General features: G+C 42.0%; 1 protein-coding gene across 1 annotated transcript; it reads right to left on the bottom strand.

The window, feature by feature from the left end:
* Nucleotides 1–387: 387 nt before the first annotated feature.
* LOC114658631 (interferon-induced protein 44-like) lies at nucleotides 388–16414 on the bottom strand. The gene is made up of 4 exons (XM_028810658.2): nucleotides 16246–16414; nucleotides 7320–7392; nucleotides 1780–1975; nucleotides 388–651 (listed from the first exon to the last, which is right to left on the bottom strand). Exons 1-4 carry the CDS (start codon nucleotides 16364–16366, stop codon nucleotides 409–411), a joined length of 633 nt encoding a protein of 210 aa, XP_028666491.2. The 5' UTR covers nucleotides 16367–16414; the 3' UTR covers nucleotides 388–408.
* Between the last annotated feature and the right edge of the window lie 7605 nt (nucleotides 16415–24019).

Raw genomic sequence — 24019 nt, 5'->3', positions numbered from 1 at the left:
TGAAAAAACAGCAAGTAAGTTGATACGTGGTTAAAAAAAATGGTCTTCTCCTTCTTCTCTTCTCTTCTCCTTCCTGATTACTTAAATAATTACTCAATCACAGCCGTCACATAGACTAAGAACAGGTGTTTTCCAGGTTTGCGGCTGTGGTCTCCTTCCATCATCTGTCCCCCTTTACAGGGACGGCATTAACCGATACACATACAAACAGCAAATGGGACAATGAAACGAGACGCACTCAGAACTGACATTTAACAACACTAACTATATGGCCCCGCTACACAGTAAATCCTGTAGTTTAATTAAAGAGACACCATAAACATCACAGTGCAGGAGATCTGAGTGACACCAGCACTCCTAATGGACGTCATGAAGGTAACGCCTGTCAAAGCAATGCTCTGGCAATGCCTACGTTATCGGTGACATAATTATTGTATTGAGACACATTGTGTATTGATATTTTTTCTTTTTTAAAGAACAAACAAGTCTCATCTCATATAAATCTGGAACATGTCCTTGAATGACACTAATGACATCGTCCACATGGATTCCCTCTTCCTTGTCACTGTTTCCATCCAGTCCCATGGTGTCACATAGAATGAAGGGCAGCTTCTTCCCACATCTTCCATCTTCAACTGGATATGTCCTGTACTGTGTACCATTCACCCTTTTAAATTTAAGAAGACCTTGATGTGTGTATTGATGAGCAGATTCAATCTCCAGAAAAAAATATCATAATAGAGTATGCAGGAATTATAATAACACTTTTAAGTTGACATTGACAATATCTGACTGGATGAGACACAAAGCTCACATGGGTGCGTTGCCAGTCAACCTTAGAAGAGATGTCAGCAGAATATTTGGCTAACAAGAACGTTCCATCTTCTGGATCACTGAGTATTTACTTAAATGGATATTTAGGATGGGCGGCACGGTGGCGCAGTGGAAGCACTGCAGTAAGGAGACCTGGGTTCTCTTCCTGGGTCCTCCCTGCATGGAGTTTGCATGTTCTCCCCGTGTCTGTGTGGGTTTCCTTCCACAGTCCACAGACATGCAGGTTAGGTGCATTCGCGATTCTAAATTGTCCCTAGTGGGTACTTGGTGTGTGTGTGCGTGTGTGTGCCCTGTAGTGGTCTGGCCTTCACATTCCTGCCTTGCACCCTGTGTTGGCTGGGATTGGCTCCAGCAGACCCCCGTGACCCTGTAGTTAGGATATAGCGTGTTGGATACTGGATGGATGGATGGATAATCGGTTGATCAATAAAATAGACAATAGATAAATCATTTACAAAATAATCATTTGTGGCAGTCCTAATCTGTGCAGTAGACATGCTGGTTTAGAGTGACCTCGACATCCTCGACAGCCCTTGATTTCTGTGGTCGTCAGGTTCAGTCTGTAAACAGTCAAGTCTGTGTGAAGGTGACGTTGTACTAAGTGACCTGTTTTCAATGGCACTTGTCATAACCTTTCAGTTGGTAAGTGCAGTTTGGATGCTAGTGTTGTCTCTCACTCTCTCCTACTCCGAGTCCATTCAGTCCCACCCGTGTCCATTCTCTGCCTTCTTTGCTCAAACATGTCCTGTACTAAGACGACGTCAGTCAATACAGTACAGTAATCCTGTGTTGAGACGGGGCAACCAGATGCATCATCATAACCGCTCTAATTTAGTAAAAGCATTGACACAATGAAGCTTTGTCCAGGTCTTAACTAAGTTTAAAGAGCCCAACCTGCTTCATGTGCTCATGGCTCACTTCCTAGAGGGCTACTTTTTTATGTACCTGTTTGCTCATGCTGACCAACCCATGTCCAGCCATGGCCTGGAATGTTGCACGTCCTTTGAAAACAGCGTTGACTGAATTGAAGAAGCTGCTTTTTCTGGCGCCAATCTGTCCAGTCAGTAGGATTCTTGGCTCTTCCACCATCTCTGTGAGGCTCTGGTAGTTTCTAATGAACTCCAGCAGATTATTTCTTGTGCTGCAAAATGAGACACAATTTTACTACTTTTAAGTAAGTAGGATGCATAGTCAGTAGGAGAAGAGTACAAAGCTGTCCTGGAAAAAAGTCAGCAAGAAAATCGACAGATGAATGTTATTGCTCTTTTACTTTTATTATTTTGTTGATATATGTTTTTAAATCCCAAGAGGAAATTGCTTTTCATATGACCTTTCTGGGTCAGTGCACAGGGTCACCCATTGCACAGCACCCCTGGAGCAACTTTCAGGTTAAGGGCCATACTCAAGGGCCCAAAGGAGTAGGATCCCTTCTGGTAGTAACAGGACTTAAACCAGCAAACTTCTAGATATCAGCTATTATGGAAAATAAAAATCTATGTTGTGACAGGTGGCCGGGTCCCATGCCCGGCCGGGACGCCCCTTCTGTATATGTTCCAGGGGAGCAGCTATGGACATCTCACTACCTCCCCCGGGACGCTTGGTGGCGGCCTCCCTGGCTGACGATGGTGCCTCAGTTTCCCGCAGGGTTTCCTGGGAGATGGAGTTCTCCACAACCCTGTGGGGAGCTGGGGTGGCAGCCAGGGGGTGCTGCATGGAGCCAGGAACCCGCCTGAACATCTTTGCAGCCCCACCCGGAAGTGCAATTAGCCGCAGGTGATCAAGTACCTGGAGCACTTCCGGGTGGGCTATAAAAAGGGCCAGCATCCACCACTCAGGAGCCAGAATCAGGAGGAAGAGGACGAAGTTGCCTGGGATGAGTGGTGGCGCCAAGGTGGAGGGAAAAGTGTAATTTGTGCTATAATAAGTGCATGTGGGACTGTGTTGTGGCTGGAGGGATTACAGGGAAGACATGCCCTCCAGCTGAAGAAAAATAAAGAAACTGTTTATTGTACACGTGCCTCTGCGTAAGTCTGTGCCGGGTCGGGCGCTATATAGCGCCTTATTACAATGTATTAGTATAAAAGTAATTAACAGCTTCTGAAGCATTAGATTTAGCATAAATTAGAATATCAAGCAAATAAGATATGTCAAGCAAATTGTTAAATAAAAAACATTAGTCATATTGCATTTCTAGTTAGGCTTGAAGCAAAATTACCAATATTGGGAAAGGAAGGACAGAAAACAAAGAGAATGATGCACAGAAACTATCGAGGACAAAAGAAGGGGGAATATGAACACAAGGAACGATACCATGAGAAATACAGAAAAATGGTCATGGTAGGCACGTGAGAAGCCAGCTGGAATAGTGAGTCAGCAGAAACAACAAAGGCATTGTTACGACGAGGTCAAGATGATGTAATGTATGGAAAATAAAATTAGTGTATTCATGTATTAGCATAAATAACTATAGAAAAATATATAAGCATTAACCTTAGTGCAGATATTAATGCAAGTCAGGCCTGCCAAGAAAATGGTTAAATAAAGGCACATGCCATATTTCTTTTTTAATTAAAGCTTAGCTTTAGCCATCTATCCATCCAGTTTCCAACCCGCTGAATCCAAACACAGGGTCACAGGGGCCTACTGGAGCCAATCCCAGCCAACATAGGGCACAAGGCAGGAACCAATCCCGGGCAGGGTGCCAACCCACCGCAGGACACACACAAACACAGCAAGCACACACTAGGGCCAATTGAGAATCGCCAATCCACCTAATCTGCATGTCTTTGGAAGGAAACCGGAGTGCCCGGAGGAAACCTACGCAGAGATGGGGAGAACATGCAAACTCCACACAGGGAGGACCCGGGAAGCGAACCCGGGTATCCTAACTGCGAGGCAGCAGTGCTACCACTGCGCCACCGCGCTGCCCGCCATCCATCCATCCATTATCCAACCCGCTATATCCTAACTATGCGTATTTGATAGCTTTAGGCACCAAATACAAAATAGCTTGAAGGCCAAGGAAGGGGAAATGATAAGAAAAAGCCCAAAAATGGAAGAGGGAACATCTGCTCGGCCGAGGCCAATCAAAAATAAGCAAAACAGAGAAAACAAAGATGAATAATAGACAGTAAAAATACCGGTGGCCAGCTGCAGAAGGAAGTCAGGAGATAATAATGGAAGAGAAGACAGCTAGCCAGGTGCAGGAGGGAGTCAGAAGGGAACAGCGAATGAGCTAATTTGAGCGAGGTCAGGATGATAAGAAATGGTTGTATAAACTTTGATTATTGAACTGTTTGGGGCTCAGTCCGATTTAGCTGAATTGGGTTGAGTCCGTGTTATTGTTTTATTGCAATAAAGCTACAAACTCTGTTTGCCTATCCTATGTCTCCTAATAGCCTTCATTTCAGGTGAAAACCTCTTGGTGCGTCTTTGCTCCGAAATTTTCGCCACGACATCTATCAGCACAGCCATCAGCAGTGTTCTTAAATTCCCTACATAATGTTTCAATGGAATGTAACCGAACCATTTAGAGCATCCAAACTCACACTTAAAAAGACAGATTGTGATGGACCCCAGGGTCTCTGCTGCATTTACTCACATGTTTTTGTTTATGGAAATGCACCACAATACAAGGATTGTGTATTTGTGTATTGGTTTGTCCGTCTGGGTGCTATATCTCTGTTTTTTGTAAGGGATTCGTAAAAGCAGTGCTAACATGTGTGATGTGTCATCTGTTGGAATGAAAATGAAATGCATTTTATTGCTACCAGCAGTACAAAATTCATTCCAATTAATGATGCACTGCAAACGTTAACACTGAATATGCTTAGATCTACATTGATTACTTTAATTTCAACTCATCTTAGATGGGTAGCACATCAAGTGTGTAGGGTTGTAAGAGCACAGAGCCAATCTACAGCAAGGCAGGGGCAAACACTGAGTGGGGTCACCAGTTTGTCACAAGGCCCTCTCTTGCACTCATCACACACTGAAGACCATTTTAGAGTCACTACTATAATTAACTATATACAGTCGACCCTTGATATACGACCGGCCTGACATGCGAACAACTTGATTTACGCCCAAAATTTTTGTTTTGAATTACGACCAACATCTTGCGTTATGACCTGAATGCGGTCACGTGTATCCGCTTCTGCGATTGTAAACAAACAGCCGAGAGCGTTTGTAAGCGTCAGTCAGAGCCCAGATACATGTGTTTGTGGACGTAATTTCGGTCAGTGCAGTGATTTATATCATTTATTTTGATAATTGCTAAAGAAGGAAGAGAGGTAACAAAGGTAAAGAAAGCAATCACAATCGAAACGAAGAAGGAAATTGTGCGGAAATATGAGAGTGGTGTTCGTGTGACCGATCTCGCTAATATGTACAGCATGTCGAAATCCACCATCTCGACAATTTTACAAAGAAAAGATTTGTATAAGGAGGCTCCTTCCAAACAATAACCACCTTCCATTTCATTCTCCTCCTCCTCCCTTCCTGCAGCCCAAAGATGTCAAATTAAATGGTGAGTACAGTATGACATTGTTGTTTCTGGTAGGCTAGGCACTTTTTATAACTTTTTGGTTAGTACATTAGAAAAATTATTGGTGTTTTGGTAAATTATGCACATTATACAACCCTTTTTTATTATGAAAAGGTTAAGCAAGTGTTGCAGTGGGAGGTTCAGAACACATTATGGGTATTTCCATTATTTCTTATGGGAAAAATAGTCTTGACTTACAGCCAACTGGAGTTACAACCAGCCCTCGCGAACGAATTGAGTTCATAAGTCAAGGGTCCACTGTAGTTGAATATAGTTGGACAAAATCATGGTTTTCCTAGAAAACACAAGAGGATCTGAGGCAAGTACACCAATTCAACATTGTAAGTAATGAGGCCATAAATTGAAAACTGGAGAACTTGCTACACTCATTAATGCACCACCATAATGCACGTATCTGTTCAGAAGTGGAATTATACAGACATACCACACCTCCAGGTCTGAGATACCAGAATGTCACCCAAGGTATCTCACATGGCAGCAGACTCACTTTGGGGTACTTTTATCTTTTGACAGGTTCATAGAAAACTGAACAAATGACATTTAAAAGAACAACTGTTTGGATCCCATTTCCTACATCAACTATGATGGGATGAGAATTACTGTATTTCAGCTTATTTGTCCCTAAGGACCTGGTATGAAATTAACAGTTTTACGGAGTCCAGCTCTGGACAAAGAGATAATGTGGTGAAACAGAGAAGTGCAGGATGTGATAAAGGCAAAGAAGGAGCCAAAGAAGACATGGTACCAATTGAGGGAAGGGGGAAGATTGAGACAGCGGATAGAGAAGCATTGAGAAAAAACAGAAAGGTTTGCATATGGTGTATATGGAATTGGAGAAGGCTAATGATCGAGTGCCACGTCAAGAGGACTCAGGTTTAATGATGATTAGGAGTCTGAAGTTAGGCTGCAGGGAGAGCTACTGAAAAGAGTGGATACATTCAAATGTCTAGAGTCAGTGGTGGACCAAGATGGAAAACTAGATGCAGAGATAACCCATAGAGTGCAGTGTAGATGGAATAATTGGAAGAAGTTGTCAGGAATGTGATTGAAGAATTAAAGCGAAGATTAAAGGTGAAGTTTTGAAGACACTGGTAAGACCAGCAGTGATGTATGGGGCTGAGACATGGACAGTAAAGCAAGTACAGGAGAAGAAGTTGGATGTGGCACAAATGAGAAGTCTGAGAGATGTGTGGAAATACAGTAAAGGACAGAATAAGAACTGAGGCAATCAGAGGTACAACAGAAGTAGGGGAGGTATCTAAGAAAGTTCAGGAAAGTAGATTGAAGTGCTATGGACATATGATGAGGAGAGACAAGGAATTTGTGGTCAAAAGAGTGATGGGAATGGAAGTCCAGAGGAAGAGAAAGAAAGGGAGGCCAAAGTGGAGATGGATGGATAAAGGAAAAGAAGATCTGAAGGAAAAGGGTCAGACTGTGGAGGAGGTGCAGGACTGGACTGTTTGGAGAAGATTGATCAAACACATTGACCCCACACAGAAGTGGAATAAGATGATGAAGAAGAAGATTTTTAGTGCAGTCAGCCAGTCAGTGTTTGGTGTTACCAAGTGAAACAAAAATGCAATTGAAATATAACAAAGACACAAAAATTAAAAAGGGAATCATTTTGGTCCGAACTGCTCTTGTGTTTCTCTTCTCTATATACACAAGTTGACAGTCTTACTCAAAAATACACAGACCTGCATTTGAGTTTCTTTCTACCAGCAGTAAGCATGGCTGCCATAACACTTCAGTACAAGTTCCTAGTTCTGATTGTTGAATCTCCATACCCTCTCTGTGAAGTACAGCCTTGCCCCTGACCATTGGGTTTGACCTTTTGCTTTCTCTTTACGTGTTTCCTCCTCCTCCTCTTCCTCTGTACAGGTGACCCATCACCCTCTAATCACAGTAAGATACTCACGATGTGTTAAATTCCTGTTTCCTCCAAGGCCGTTTGAGGAGAGGGCTGGGAGGAGGCTTGACCACCTCTGGTTCTGAAAAACAGTCAAATTATAGAGAGATTGTGAGATTGTGTTTGTGTAGTGACATGTCAAACAGACCTCTGGTTGGTCAGTCCCAAAGCATGTCATGTCACCTCAGGCTCAACTATGCTTGAGGTACCATCAGGAAATAGAGATGAAGAAAAGACACCATTGATGATGCTTGAGTCAGCCTACCAGAACGATGTTGTGAGGACGATGAATAGCACAAGAAAAATGGAGCTCCATATTTAGAGTTACACCCAAGGTATGGACAGTAGGGGTGACATTGGCCTCTTTGGATTCATTTGACGTTGCATTCTTATTTGATTTCTGCATCCCACCAGTCTGTTGAGCCCAGTGTTTAACAGTAGTTTGTGTCTCTTGCAGAATGTCACCGTTAAGATGACATTTTCTTGTGCCACTTCTTTTGCACTGAGTTGTCACTTGCACATTTCTTGTGTGATCTCAGGAGACCTTTCATCACATTGTTCTTATCATTTTATATCCTTACTAGTGGAACACGTGGACCTCTGGTTCTCAAATAAAATCGAATGGAAAACATAGTCAGAGGTGGTACAAGGATGAAATCCGAAACAAAAGAAACGTCTTATTGAAAAAGTAAAGAGCTTGGAAAACACAAACGTGAGCTAATGGTAGAATGTGATGAAACATTAAAGAAAAAGCCAGAAATGAAACATAGCAGGTGATGTGAAAACATGTAAGTCAAAGTATAAAGAAGAGAGAAAGATTTTCAAGACTTCTTTGTAGACCAGATTAGTAGTGTAATAATAGTTGTCCAGTTTCCCTTGAAGATAAGCCGTGTTACATCATGACTTTAATGTCTTCATATCATGGGCACTATGGGGCGCCACTGAGCCCCAAACCTCAGTCACAGCTATCACAGACATAGCGCTGGGTCAATAAAAGGCTTTTTATTTGCACAAACATTGGACCTTTTACAAACTTCCTTTTCCAATTGCCTGGCACATACAGAACCTTCCCATTTCCTATTCTTTGCATTCTCCTCCATTCCTCCCAGTCAAGTGTTGCCTATCCTCTCCCAGCTCTGACTTTCAAGGCCAAGTGGAGGTGTCTCTTTTTAAAGCCCAACCCAAGAGTACTTTCTATTTCCCCCAGAAAGCACTTCCATGTCAGGCAGAACCATAATGGTCCTTGTGTCATCAATATTTGACAGCAGCCCCTGACAGCCATCGCAGAACCCAACAGGCAGCCCCATGGGACCACAACTCCTTTTCTGCCCTGTGGGTGTCCATACAGGGCTCTGCAGACGAGATGCTGCCACCCAGACTATAGGGTGATGCTGTGCCCATAGCAGGCAGTCATTCACTGTCCTGTCCTTCCTGCATCCCAAGCCCATCAAATATGCTCTTTCCTGGACGTTGGGAGGCCAACCCGGGTGTAGCTACTGCAGCAGTGTCTTTCTGTAACCACGTTTTAGTGTGGAAAGGAAGTATCGCAGCTCCCTCACCGACCTTCTTTTATCAAGGTCTTTTAGCCAGGCCAAGGAGTAGGGTCCATCCCATCTGAGACTCCGATCTCTCCATGAAAATTTGTAGAGATTCTTGAAAATTCAATGCATACAATGTCCACGAGAAAAAAAAAAGAAAAAACAACAAAACGGGCAAATCCATTAAAAGACCAAATTTCTGGAATGTTTGTCTTTAATCCTAGTCACTCTGTCAAGTTTGTCACCACCCTCGTGAGTTAACGATATATGGGGAGTGTGTGATGGATACGATCAGATGACCTGTGCAACACAGGCCACCATCAGCATCTGTCATCGTGTTTCTTTTCCTGTCAGGTTTGTCATGTGACCACACATCAGATCAGGTGGTGCCTGCACCTCTCATGAAATACAGCACCCCCACAGTTCAATTGCCGAGACTGTTTTCATTCCAGACATGTGATGTGATCGCTCGGCCACTGTTTTCATGTAATCTGTGTGAGCAGCATGTGCATCCATGCATCTCCTGTCAGCCAAGGCACACAGCAGGGCCACATCTCTGATTGCCATGAGAAGGAGTCCAATCCCAATAGGACAACTATGACCCGCACGTCCTGTTCATGTGGCATGTTGCGTATGTCACAGCACAAGTTGTTGATTGAGACCAAGATGAAGCTTCAAGGGCTGGTGAGCAAGATTGTGTGTGACATACAGACCACCCTTAGCATTTTGTATATAGAGATTAACACCCTCACACAAGTCCCTAGTATTTTGTGTTTTATGCTCTCCATGTTTATTATGTGATCTTCATGAAAAAGAGAGTTTTCCAGTGATTTTAAGTCATAGCCTTCTTTTACATAATCTCAGTGAGTCATGACATGTTGTGTGATCTCTAGTCATGTAGTCTGAAATCAAAGGTGACTCGGTCACTCCTGTCTGTGACTCACCCCAACAAAATCAAACAAGTTAAATGGTAGGGATGGCATGATTGTGTCCAAGAGCTGACCACCAATGACTGCTCACTCAAAAGTACAATGAATACAGAAGGGACATGGGTGTGATGGAGCACGCAAACAGTAAAGAGGCTTGTCTGACTGATGCCTTGTGTTTGTTGTACCACAGCAGAACCAGAGAAGGAAAATATCTGGAAAGCTTTTGTACAGCACCGACTCTGCCAGACAGCACAATTATGGCCATCAGAATATGGAGATATTGGGATTGTGAAACTATGCTTCAGAGTCGTCATGGAGTCATGTAAGTTGTCATCTCGTGTCATTTCTACTTCTGTAATCTGACATCCTCAAGGAGAGAAGATCCAGCAATTGAATTCATTGTGTTTGACATCCCCTCGGACTAGAAGTCATGTCATTTGCTGCCTACAGATAGACTTTGCTGAAATTCAGTCATGTGAAAAGCATTTGCAGTTTAACATATATGAATATAAAATCTTATAACAGGAAATACAAATATTATACCATTAAAATAATCTCAAAAAGTCAGAAGAATACAAGAACAATAAGAAATGTGACACTTCAAAAAAGACATAACAGCACCAGGGGCCTCATGTATAACGCCGTGCGTAGAACTCACACTATAACATGGCGTAAGCACAAAAGCGGGATTGTGCGTACGCACAGAAAAATCCAGATGCAGGAATCTGTGCGCACGCATACTTTCACGTTCTTCTACTACATAAATCCCGATTTGCGTGAAAAGTAACGCACGTGCACGCGCCTTCTGTCCCGCCCCAACTCCTCCCAGAATTACGCCTCTTTGAATATGCAAATCAATATAAATAGCCTTCTGTGAAAAGACAATGGGAAAAGCACGGGAGAAAATATAAGAATTTCAGCGAATACCAAGTGGAGGCAAAGGAAAAACGTACTATTTGTTGGTTTAAACAGTGGTATAATCAACAAAAGAAAGCTGATCGAGTGACAGTGTGTCGGAGAAACTCGAAGGCTCAACTTCACAAAGTCGCACAGTGCCCGAAATAAAAAAGAAATCACATATCAAAGTCGCCGTGAAAAAGCGAGTCGTAGCCCACCGTCTGAGTGTCATATGAAAGCTTATTAGGGTACAGACAAAAAAAAAAGGCACACAGTGGGGAAAAAAGCACGAAATGTCAACTTTAATCTCGAAATTTCCACTTTAATCACGTAGTTTATTTTGCCATTAAAGTAGAACATCTTAAACTTCATCTTAAAATCGTTTAATTTACTAGTTTCTCAAATCCTATTGTAACTAAAGTGGCATGTTAAATGCTTTGTTCTGTATTTGATCTTCTATGTGCTCTGTGTGTATGAATCACTACCTGCTTTTTAAACGGGCTTTCTCTTTCTCCGACAGGACACATACTCCATTACATTCTTGATATTACAGCTCTCTGAATAATTAAAATACTGAGATGTATACGTGATATCTTTTTCATGATGATAGGAATGAAAGCATGTTATTAAACATGGGAACACGGTGGCGCAGTGCTTGTACATGTCTCACGCAAGAGGCTTGCTGCGCCATGCGCAACCTTCAATGAAATAATTTATCACAGCAGTACTGTCTCTTTCAAACATACTAACCTCCAATTCCTGTCCTTACTTATCTTTCTCCAAATACCCAATCGCCACACAATCAGCTCTGTAATAGACGTGAAGCCATCTGTCAGCTTAGAACTTCGATTCTTCAAAACTTTTAAGGAACATTGAAATATCTTAGTAGTACATGTTTAATTATTATATCCGTCTATCTTTCCAGTGTCGCGTCAGCACCAGCAATAATACAGCGCAAGGCAGGAACAATTACTGAACTAGCTAGCGCTGCGGCACCGTGTCCTCACATGTTTAATTATTAACAATACAGATTATTTAAATGAAGTTAAAGTTTTATCTGTATAATATAATCAACATGTTTTGCTGCATTTCGTCTTAGAAATGAATACCGTCATCACATGTAAATACGCGCTTTATAAAGTGGCGCAGGTTGTGCAATATTATAACTGTAGTGCAAGTTTACAGTGAGGTAATTGTACTTATAAGTAAACAATTATATAAGGAGCAGTTGATGGACTGATTTAGTGTGTTTAGAGTTCTTGGGATGAAACTGTTTTCTAAACCGCGAAGTCCGTACAGGGACTAAAGCGTTTGCTGTGGCTCAGGCAGCATCTGCTTCATGCTGTGTACCGATAATTCTCTTTCCAATCAGCTGCTGCTGTGATTTCCCACTCAGATACAGTGATATAAATACTCTGAGTGGTGCAGTGAGAGTAATATGGAAAAAGATGATCTGCTGTGGCAACCCTTAACGGGATCAGCTGAAAGAAGATGCAGTGAGAGTTACAACGCTAAAGCAGTTATGGTATTTGGAATACTATGGCTATTCCCTGGACCATTATATTGCTACAGGTTAATTACAATCAGATGCATTACACTAATAAACAATATGCAGTTAATTTCAGTGTATTTATAAAGCCACGCCAGGAATGTGGATTTAAGAAAGAAAGAGTGATCACACAGGAACAGTAGCACTGCTTTGACACTGGGGGCCGCCAGTCTGCAAAACCGGGCGGATAAATTGCGTACGCCAAGGAATGAGTTACCGTGGAAATGTGCGTGGCTTTACGCCAAGTTTAGGTTTTATACATCGCGATTTGAGTGTGGAAACGGGAGTACGCAACATTTCTGTGCGTACGCACCGTTTATACATGAGGCCCCAGAAGTGCAAGCAAGTAAATCCAGGACTTGTCCAGTTCTGAGAGACCCATGCAGTTTAATCTCTCAGCTGTAGACCTGAAAACAGAGGACAGCATGGGGACCTCATTCAGGTTGTTAAAATTCCTAAAGGCTTTGATAAGGTTAACCCAGCAGAATTCTTAGAATTAACTAGTAAAGTTGGACCCCAGAAAGTACAGAAAGGGTTTATTTGATTAAACTGTTGTGGGAATTCTTTTCAGACTACTGAGTCATAGAGTTGAAGTAGAAACCTGGTCAACTTTTTAAAGTTTCTTAATGAGGTTTTGAGACAGTTTGACTATTAGATTAGTAAATGTTTTGCTGACATTTTTCACTGAAATGTCTTTTCTTTTTCATGAATACTAACAGGACATTGCATTATACAGCCAAGCTTAAGATTGGAGGAGTTTAAGTCCAGGACAGCTATTCTTAGTCTGTACAATGTCATTCTCATCTGACATGTAGAATATTGTATGCAGTTTTAGAATCCATGATACTAAATAGAAATGTCAGCCAGGGAGAGACTGAAGAAGCTAAAACTTTCTAGTTTGAACAAACAGAAATTAAATAGTAACATGACTGAGTGGATAAAATGAAGGAAGGAGTTAGGTGTGGTGTCCATTTTAGGACATCTCCCTCAAAAACGCCATCTTTCTTCTGTACTTCTGGAAAAACTCCATCCTTCCTCCAAAGTCTATGAAAACAGCATCTGTCTTCTGACAAGTCTCTCGCCGGTCATCGACGTTCTGCTGTTCAGCCAAACAACATTCTCCCCCCTGCCTCCTGGCCCCAATCACAGTCTCTCCCTTCTCTCTCCTCCCTCCTACCCCAAACAAAAAAACACAACAGATGGACGCAAGTGCCTTTGAAAGAAGTGGAAACAGCAGCCATCAATCACTTTTATGATGAAGGCACTTACATCCATATTTTGTTATGTTACAGCCTTATTCCAAAATGGATTAAATTAATTTTTTTCCTCAGAATTCTACACACAACACCCCATAATGACAACGTGAAAAAAGTTTACTTGAGATTTTTACAAATTTATTAAAAATAAAAAAACTGAGAAATCCCATGTCCATAAGTATTCACAGCCTTTGCCATGAAGCTCAAAATTGAGCTCAGGTGCATCCTGTTTCCCCTGATCATCCTTCAGATGTTTCTGCAGCTTCATTGGAGTCCACCTGTGGTAAATTCAGCTGACTGGACATGATTTGGAAAGGCACACACCTGTCTATAGAAGGTCCCACAGTTGACAGTTCATGTCAGAGCACAAACCAAGCATGAAGTCAAAGGAATTGTCTGTAGACCTCCGAGACAGGATTGTCTTGAGGCACAAATCTGGGGAAGGTTACAGAAAAATTTCTGCTGCTTTGAAGGTCCCAATGAGCACAGTGGCCTCCATCATCCGTAAGTGGAAGAAGTTCGAAACCACCAGGACTCTTCCTAGAGCTGGCCGGCCATCTAAACTGAGCGATCGAGGGAGAAGGGCCTTAGTCAGGGAGGTGACCAAGAACCCGATGGTCACTCTGTCAGAGCTCCAGAGGTCCTCTGTGGAGAGAGGAGAACCTTCCAGAAGGACAACCATCTCTGCAGCAATCCACCAATCAGGCCTGTATGGTAGAGTGGCCAGACAGAAGCCACTCCTTAGTAAAAGACACATGGCAGCCCACCTGGAGTTTGCCAAAGGCACCTGAAGTACTCTCAGACCAAGAAAGAAAATTCTCTGGTCTGATGAGACAAAGATTGAACTCTTTGGTGTGAATGCCAGGCGTCACGTTTGGAGGAAACCTGGCACCGCTCATCACCAGGCCAATACCATCCCTACAGTGAAGCATGGTGGTGGTAGCATCATGCTGTGGGGAACTGGGAGACTAGTCAGGATAAAGGGAAAGATGACTGCAGCAATGTACAGAGACATCCTGGATGAAAACCTGCTCCAGAGCGCTCTTGACCTCAGACTGGGGCAACGGTTCATCTTTCAGCAGGACAACGACCCTAAGCACACAGCCAAGATATGAAAGGAGTGGCTTCAGGACAACTCTGTGAATGTCCTTGAGTGGCCCAGCCAGAGCCCAGACTTGAATCCGATTGAACATCTCTGGAGAGATCTTAAAATGGCTGTGCACCGACGCTTCCCATCCAACCTGATGGAGCTTGAGAGGCGATGCAAAGAGGAATGGGCCAAACTGGCCAAGGATAGGTGTGCCAAGCTTGTGGCATCATATTCAAAAAGACTTGAGGCTGGAATTGCTGCCAAAGGGGCATCGACAAAGTATTGAGCAAAGGCTGTGAATACTTCTGGACATGGGATTTCTCAGTTTTTTTATTTTTAATAAATTTGTAAAAATCTCAAGTAAACTTTTTTCACGTTGTCATTATGGGGTGTTGTGTGTAGAATTCTGAGGAAAAAAATGAATTTAATCCACTTTGGAATAAGGCTGTAACATAACAAAATGTGGAAAAAGTGATGAAGCGCTGGGAATACTTTCTGGATGCACTGTAACTCGACCAACCTGTTTCTACTGGCCAGTCGTTAGAATGGAGATATGAAGTTGCCAGTCTTTATTTTATTCTCCAACGCCTCTCTGCATTTACGTGGGCTGGATTAATTTTAATAATTATAATAATTCTGTACATTTATATTGTGCTTTTCTCACTACTCAAAGTGCTTTACATAGAGAGGACAGAGACACTTTAACCACCAGTAATGTGTAACATCCATGGCAGCCATTTTTGTGGCAGTACGCTCACTATACATTAGCTGTTAGGAGGTGAACGGGTGAGAGACACTTAGACAGTTAGAGACAGGGGATGATTAGGGGGCTAGAATAACTTTGCCATGGTGGGCAGTTTAGCCAGAACATCAGGATACACTCTACTCTTTACGATGGATGCCCAGGGATCTTTTATGACCACAGAGAGTCAGGACTGTGGTTTAACATCTCATCTGAAGGATTGTGCCATTCTGACAACACAGTGTCTCCATTACTGCACTGGAGCATTGGGATCCACATTCAGACCATAGGGTAAGCGCCCCCTGCTGGCCTCACCAACACTGCTCCCAGTAGCAACCCAAACGTTTCCTCATTGGCCTCCCATCCAAGTCCTAGCCAGGCCCAAACAGGCTTAGCTTCAGCTTCTGAAGTGCAGGTAGAATGGCTGCTGGTACGCTGCTTTTAGACAGCCAATCACATTCATCCCCTGAATGTCTCCTCTTTGATACAGAGGATGACAAGCTGGGTTTTTGTCAGAGATGGATGCCATTTTTGCAGAGGGAGGATGGAGATTTCCTAAACAGAGCAGAGGCCTTTGCCAGAGAGGCTAGCGTTTGGTCTGAGATTGACAGGTAGGATGGCGTTTTGTGGGATGGAGAGGAGAATTTTGCTAGATGAAGGAGGATGACCTGAAATGGAGAGGGTAGTCAGGAGATGGATGCTAACTGGCACTTTGAAATTAATTCAAGAATATGGGAATACAGCTGAGTTCTGGGTAATGGTAAATTTCATTCAAATATCATAAATAATTCTTCATACAGCAAACTGTACATACATTAAGTGTGTCACCACATACAGTACAACAACACCCCATGACTCTTCGAATGTCGACTTACAGATATTTGTGAAAAGTTGATTGGATTGGCAAGTTGTATTTAAGAGCAGTGAGACTCACCGGGCATTGAATTCCAGTTTCCCATTTTCAGAGCCTCAGGGACCTGTGGACGGCTGATTGTTGGCTCTTTTGCTTTTCTTCTTCTTGGTGTTCCTGCATGTGAAGGAAAAAGAAAAAGCATGTCTGCCAACTTAGATTAAGTGAAGGTCAATGAGATGAGGAGTGATGCACATAAGAGCAGAGTTTTGTTTCTTATTCACATTTGTGAATTTGCAGCAGAAATTTGTTTTGCATTAGATTTCATAATTTAAAAATGTAACACCCAGTAAAATGAGTTTTTTTGGTGGGGTGGAAGGAACATAATATTTTTCCCTATGGGCTTTCCTTGACCAAAATCACCGTCTCCTTCTTCAGCCATCCTCCAATACTCCTGCTGCCACCCCGATCTTCCATGGCTCCTTCCATGTTGCTCCTCATGGTCTTCTTTGCCTGGAGAGGTGCACATTCACACAAGACGATCTTCTCATTGCTTCTCCTGAGGCTCTATAATGAAGCTGGGGTGGTGTAACATAAGACAGTGATGATATGACTGAGCAACAGGTACAGTGCAGACAACGACAGAGAGACGGTGACTTTAAAATGAGTTCATCAAGAACACGGGGACACAGTTGGAAACTTGATAGGGGTAAATTTCACACAAACAATAGAAACAACAGCAGACACGTGGGATAAGTGACCAAGTAGTGTGGTAGACGGTAGGACTGTAGGGTTCATCAAAACTCAACTTGATGTTGTTTTAGAGGAATTAGTCAGATAGGAATGGCAAGCTTTGTTTGGCTGAATGGCCTGATTGCGTCACACTGTGACTGCCCCAGCCCACTGGCCTCGTGAAGACAGCATGGCCACCGCTGCCCACCTGCCGCCGCCCTGTCTTCACACAGCCATGCTGCCACTGCCACCAGAAACAGAGACACCCACCTGAAAGCACTTGCCCTACTTTGAGTGTCTTTGGCAGTTTGAAATTGTATTCATGGGGGCAGATTTATTTTCAAAGATGTGACTTAAATTTCCTAAACTTTAATTTTACAGGAAAGCTATTGCTAATTATAAAGATAGATAGATAGATAGATAGATAGATAGATAGATAGATAGATAGATAGATAGATAGATAGATAGATAGATAGATAGATAGATAGATAGATAGATAGATAGATAGATAGATAGATAGATAGATAGATAGATAGATAGATAGATAGATAGATAGATACTTTATTAATCCCAAGGGGAAAATTAAAATTAGGGAACACTAATTAACATAGAATTAAAGTAAGGTCCGATGGCCAGGTAGGACAGAAAAAACAAAAAAACTCCAGACGGCTGGAAAAAAAAAAAAAATCTGCAGGGGGTCCAGGCCACGAGACCACCCAGCCCCCTCTAGGCATTCTACCTCAAATAAAAGACCTCACAATCAGTCCTCATTATACTTGATGATGAATTTCAAAAGATATCTGGTCTCAGAATTAATCTGAATAAAAGTATACTCTTTCCAGTGAATTCACAAGCATACAATATTAGATTAGACACCCTACCTTTTACCATAGCAGATCAGTTTAAATACCTAGGGGTAAATATCACAAGTAAACATAAAGCTCTTTATCAACAAAACTTTGCCGTCTGTATGGAAAAAATTAAGCAAGACTTGCATAGATGGTCAACCCTTCATCTCACTCTAGCCGGACAAATTAACATTGTTAAGATGAATATCCTTCCTAAACTTCTCTTTTTATTTCAAAACATTCCAATATATATCAATAAATCATTTTTTAAACAGTTAGATTCAACAATAACCTCATTCATTTGGAACTCAAAACACCCACGTATCTGAAGAGCGACCCTACAAAGACCTCAGGCAGAAGGTGGCATGGCTTTACCTAATTTTCAGTTTTATTATTGGGCAGCAAACATACAAGCCATAAAAACCTGGACACAAATAAACGAACATACACAGGCTTGGTCCGCAATAGAAGTAAAATCCTGTAGTACTTCTTTATATTCCCTGCTCTGCTCTCCAATAAATGAAAGTTATCGCAAATATACTAATAACCCAATTGTGCTTTACTCACTCAGAATATGGAACCAAATTAGAAAGCATTTTAAGATGGAAAATCTTTTATCAGTGGCACCTCTGCAAAAGAATCACCTCTTTCAACCCTCGCAAACATATCCAGTTTTTAATACATGGAAAAGTTTTGGGATTAAAATGCTCAGAGATCTTTATATAGACAACATATTTACATCTTTTGAACAATTACGTTCAAAATTCAAACTCCCAGCTACACATTTCTTTCACTATCTTCAAATTAGAAATTTTGTTAAACAGAAATTGCCAGATTTCCCCCACCTTGCACCCTCCACAATGCTGGAAAAAATACTGCTCAATTCCGAGGAACTAAACACCATTTCCGCATTATATAAATTCCTATTAGAGTCCCTACCTTTCAAAGATCCAAGAGGACATTGGGAAGAAGATCTCTTAATCAATATATCAGAAAAGGAGTGGAAGGTAGCAATGCAGAGAATTCACTCAAGTTCTATATGCGCAAAGCATAGAATTATTCAACTAAAAATTATATATCAAGCTCATCTGTCTCGCTTAAAACTGTCCAAAATGTTTCCAGGGCAGAATCCAACCTGCGAACGCTACAACCAAGCTCCTGCCTCACTGGGTCACATGTTCTGGGCCTGCACCAAACTAACATCATTTTGGACAAAAATTTTTAAGTGCCTCTCAGACAGCCTTAGTATCACAATCCCTCCTAACCCATTAACAGCTGTGTTCGGTGTTCTTCCAGATGGACTGGAATTGGAGAAGGACAAGCAAACGGTGATTGCATTCACTACACTTTTGGCACGCAGACTTATTCTGTTAAATTGGAAGAATCCTAACTCTCCTCTGATAAGTCAGTGGGAAACCGATGTTTTATATTATTTGAAATTGGAAAAAATCAAATTCTCAGTTAGAGGACCTGTACAAAATTTTTTCAAAACCTGGCAGGATCTGATCAATATTATTTTAGAATAAGAGAAATAACTATTATTGCATTTAACTCCCTTCTCCATCTCTTATTTACATAGATATTTATTTCTTCCTTTCTTTTATTTATTGTTGCCTTATTAAAAAGCCTTAAGCAATTCTCCTTTAGCTAAGCTCTCCTTCTCAGCGGTGGGGTTTGATTTGTCTTCAATTTTGTTTGGTTATAAATTGATCTGTTTGTATGGAATGATTACAATGAAAATTAATAAAATAAAAAAAAATTAAAAAAATAAAGAGTGATAACAATGCAGGTATACAGACAGACAATAACTTTGTATAATGTTAACGTTTACTCCCCTGGGTGGAATTGAAGAATCACATAGTTTTGGGGAGGAACAATCTCCTCAGTGTGTCAGTTGAGCAGGACGGTGACAGCAGTCTGTCGCTGAAGCTGCTCCTCTGTCTGGAGATGATACTATTAAGTGGATGCAGTGGATTCTCCATAATTGACAGGAGTCTGCTCAGCGTCCGTCGCTCTGCCAACAATAGAGCCTGCCTTCCTCACCAGTATGTCCAGGCATGAGGCGTCCTTCTTCTTTTTGCTGCCTCCCCAGCACACCACCGCGTAGAAGAGGGCGCTCGCCACAACCGTCTGATAGGACATCTGCAGCATCTTATTGCAGATGTTGAAGGACGCCAGCCTTCTAAGGAAGTATAGTCGGCTCTGTCCTTTCTTGCACAGATCATCAGTATTGGCAGTCCAGTCCAGTTTATCATCCAGCTGCACTCCCAGGTATTTATAGGTCTGCACCCTCTGCACACAGTCACCTCTGATGATCACGGGGTCCATGAGGGGCCTGGGTCTCCTAAAATCCACCACCAGCTCCTTGGTTTTGCTGGTGTTCAGTTGTAGGTGGTTTGAGTCGCACCATTTAACAAAGTCCTTGATTAGGTTCCTATACTCCTCCTCCTGCCCACTCCTGATGCAGCCCACGATAGCAGTGTCGTCAGCGAACTTTTGCACATGGCAGGACTCGGAGTTGTATTGGAAGTCCGATGGCTGAACAGGACCGGAGAAAGTACAGTCCCCTGCGGCGCTCTTGTGTTGCTGTCCACAATGTCAGACCTGCAGTTCCCGAGGCACACATACTGGGGTCTGTCTTTAAGATAGTCCATGATCCATGCTACCAGGTATGAATCTACTCCCATCTCTGTCAGCTTGTCCCTAAGGAGCAGAGGTTGGATGGTGTTGAAGGCGCTAGAGAAGTCTAGAAACATAATTCTTACTACACCACTGCCTTTGTCCAAGTGGGAGAGGGATCAGTGTAGCATGTAGATGATGGCATGATGATGAACACATCATGCACAGTACAGTATGTGATAAAACTAATCCAAAGAGTGAGTCACCTCCTGGGAGGAGACCCCCCTGTAATGTTCCACCATTTTCCTTTATTTTCCGGGCACACATTGCATTTTTTTTTTGAAAATGTGCTATAGAAATAAATGGTGCTGTTGTTCATTGTGTTAACCCCAAATAATTCTCTGGATGGTATTCTGCTGCCATCTAGTGGATGAAATAACATCATGCTACAAAAAAAAAATTCAATGCGTTTTGACACTCAAAGGTGACTCTAAGGTAACTTATCAATATTCATGAAGGGGCAGAGACTGCAATGGAAAACACAACAGCAAATGAAAAGCCATAAAGGCAATTTTAGAACAAACTGAAACTGAACCATTACTCGATTCAATGATGTGAATTGGTCATTGGACGTTTGCATGGAAAGTGATAGAGCACGGTACGACCGAACCACAGTGATATATGGCTGGTGAATTTGGTGATGTGAAGCTTCACCATGGTGTGACAGTAGCTGTGTGACAAACAGGCAAAATAATGGCAAACAAGTGCAAGAACAAGAAAGATGTTAGCCTCCTAAGTACTGTGCACAAGGCAGCAACTCTCAATGTTCATTTCAGAGGAAATGTAGAAGTCGCTAAGCCTTGCTTTGGGGTATCCTACAATAACATAAGGGGTCCATTGATCGAGCCTATCAGGTGCTGACATTCTCCCCTCTCAAGTGCAAGCAACAGAAAAATATAAGAAAAGTACGCAAAGAAACACTCGACTGTGACATCAGGCTGTGCGTTGGGGACTGTCACACAAAGGACGTGTGCTAAATCTGCATCAGTGCAGCACTGGACACTGGACTGACCTTTTCGATTGTATTTATGTTGAGATGTCGATTTTCACCTGTTTCTGTTACTCTCATTTTTCCTGCTAAGGACGTTCAAAAAACAATCAAAGAAAAAAAGCTGCCATTTCAGTGAACGTTTAAACCGCGGGCCTACTTCTCAGAAGTGCTAATATGGTGTGTCTTCTTCACATTGTGAAATATCAGCGTGGATTTGGAAATAAACCAACCTCATCTGCAGCAAAGAATCAATAATGAGAAATGAAAGGGCAAGTCTACACACTCACACCGGGAAGTTAACAACGGGCAACTGAGCAGCAATGTACAAAATCCACAACTTTAATTTAATATCTGAAAGAGATTTATGTAAAATGTACTAAAAGATATGTCACTGTTTCAATCAAGAATGCTGAGTTGCTTTGAAGGGAAATAACTTGAGAAAATGGAATTGTTGGCAGCCCACTGACTGACTAAAGACGTGACGAGGAGAGAACAAGCAGTGAAGAGGGATATATAATTAAGGGATGAAAAGTCCTTAAATATAGAATTTTTTCTTTGAGTTTCTAAACTGCAGTCCGTTGATAAAGTCAGATGGCTTAAGTGGACAGAAAAAAATTTAAAAAAAGCAAATCTGCAGCATTTCAACAGGAGAGGGCCAGGCGAGCGCCAAGCCCGAACTGGGCATTCAGTCTAACATAAACGTTCTTACGTCATTCTTTATTGTTTTTTTTCTTAGAGAATTCAACGCTGCGGGTCTTAAACCATATCATTACACGTCACGTCACGGTTCAAATGTAATTGCATAACATTCTGAGCCTGAGTCCCATTTGGGATTAATGCCAAGGAGGACAGTGCATTGATTTCTACCAGCATAGTTTCTGGTCTTCTTTTTGTGACCACTAAGAGGTGTTTCAGTCCCCCGAACCCCCAGACACAACTTCACCGACTCAAGTCCTGAGTACAAATAAGAGGTTTTATTGTGTGAAATACCTTACAGAAGGATTCTTTGTAGTCAAAACTCAACCCAATTCTTCTTCTCTCTGTTTCTTCTCCTCCACACCTCTCAGGTGAGCTTTGTCCATTCTCCAACTCCAAATTTCCTGACTGAGGTTGAGCGGCTTCTTTTATCTTGAACCCGGGAGTAGAGAGGTACAGCCCTGTGGAAGCCCCACAAAGTAGGGATCAAAGGTTCTTGTAGCACCCCCTGGTGGCACCCATGGAACCTGACAAGGCTGCCTCATGGGACTACAGTTCCCAGCATGCTTTGTGGTCACCCAGGGATGCTGCCACTTAGTGTATCGGTGGAGCGTGTATTCCTGATCGGTTGTCTTGCAACCATCTGTCTTCCCAGCCAGGATGCTCACCCATGTGTGTCATGTGTAAGTAAATTAAATAATTCTTTTTTATATTGTCTTTGAGACTGTTCTATTACTTTAAGTTAAAGTTATTATTGGACATTTTCACCCAAATGTAAAGTCACCCAGTCAGTTGTTGACTTGCTTTGGTGAGTACACAGTTAATAATAAATAAAGTAGTGAAGCTGTATTTGTATCCAGTGGGCTCGGGTGTACTTACGGGGTTTTAACTAGCGATGCTCTGATTGATTTTAACTGACTGACTTTCACTCCAAACGACTTGACTGGTGATCACTAAACTGGCCAAACTCAAAACACGACTTTTCAGTCCCTGCTTTTCTAAGCTTTATGGTAATTAGTTAACTTTCTGCTTTGTTCAAAGTATTACGGTACTTGAGGAGCCGTATGTTGATGTGGCCAGAACTTATAAACAGAGAGCAGGGTGGCAGACTTTAGAAAAGGGAGAGAAGTTCACAACATTATTAAAAAGGGAGATTATCTTCAAGGTTGCTGGTTCAAATCCCTTTACTTCCAGAAGGGATCCTACCCTGTTGGACCTTTCAGAAAGGCCCTTAACCTGAAAATTGCTCCAGGGTTGCTGTTTAATGACTGACCCTATGCTCTAACCTCCAAAGTTTATATGAAAAAACAATTTCTCACATGGGGAGGGAGGTTAACAAAGTACATCAAATAAAAAAATTAATTAATTAATTTGATTAAATGAAAATAAATAAATTGTGAAGTCTGTACAATTAGAATGTAAAGTCTGTTATGCATTTAAAGTGCCAACAACTGGTAGCAGCAGGTCACCAGGAAATGACCAGAATGCCAAAATGATTGCAGAGTCATCACACCTGCTCTGGCACGGAGCTTTTATTAACGCTAGAGGACACATTTTTATTTTATTTCGGCTTTGCCAGCAATGATCTCAGACAGCCAAATCAAATTATTATGAAATTATTATTAATGAAATAAATTATTATTTTTATTATAGTCAGTCATTGTCTAACCCTCTTAATACAGACCAGGGTCATGGATGAGGCTGGAGCTTATTCCAGCTAGAATAGGGTGAAAGACAGGAGCAAACATTGCAATGGGCGCCAGTCCACACACACACACACACACACACACGGGCTAATTTAGGATCACCAGTTCACCTGACCTGCTTGTCTTTGGACTGTGGGAGGAAATCTATGCACACATGGGAAGAACATACAAACTCCATACAGGTAGGACTGGGACATGAACCGTGG

Source organism: Erpetoichthys calabaricus, chromosome 10 (genome assembly GCF_900747795.2).
Source record: "Erpetoichthys calabaricus chromosome 10, fErpCal1.3, whole genome shotgun sequence".
Classification (NCBI taxonomy): Eukaryota; Metazoa; Chordata; class Cladistia; order Polypteriformes; family Polypteridae; genus Erpetoichthys; species Erpetoichthys calabaricus.
Note: the sequence above shows the minus strand (reverse complement) of the source record. Positions and strands in the feature narration are given on the sequence as shown.

Bases quoted from the DNA above. Each gene is read 5' to 3' on its own strand.
- LOC114658631 (XM_028810658.2), bottom strand. From the start codon at position 16,366: ATGCTTTTTCTTTTTCCTTCACATGCAGGAACACCAAGAAGAAGAAAA. The intron at 7,393-16,245 runs GTGAGTCTCACT...ACTGTTTTTCAG, and splicing joins AAACTGGAATTCAATGCCCG to AACCAGAGGTGGTCAAGCCT. The intron at 652-1,779 runs GTACATAAAAAA...AATGGTACACAG, and splicing joins TGGTCAGCATGAGCAAACAG to TACAGGACATATCCAGTTGA.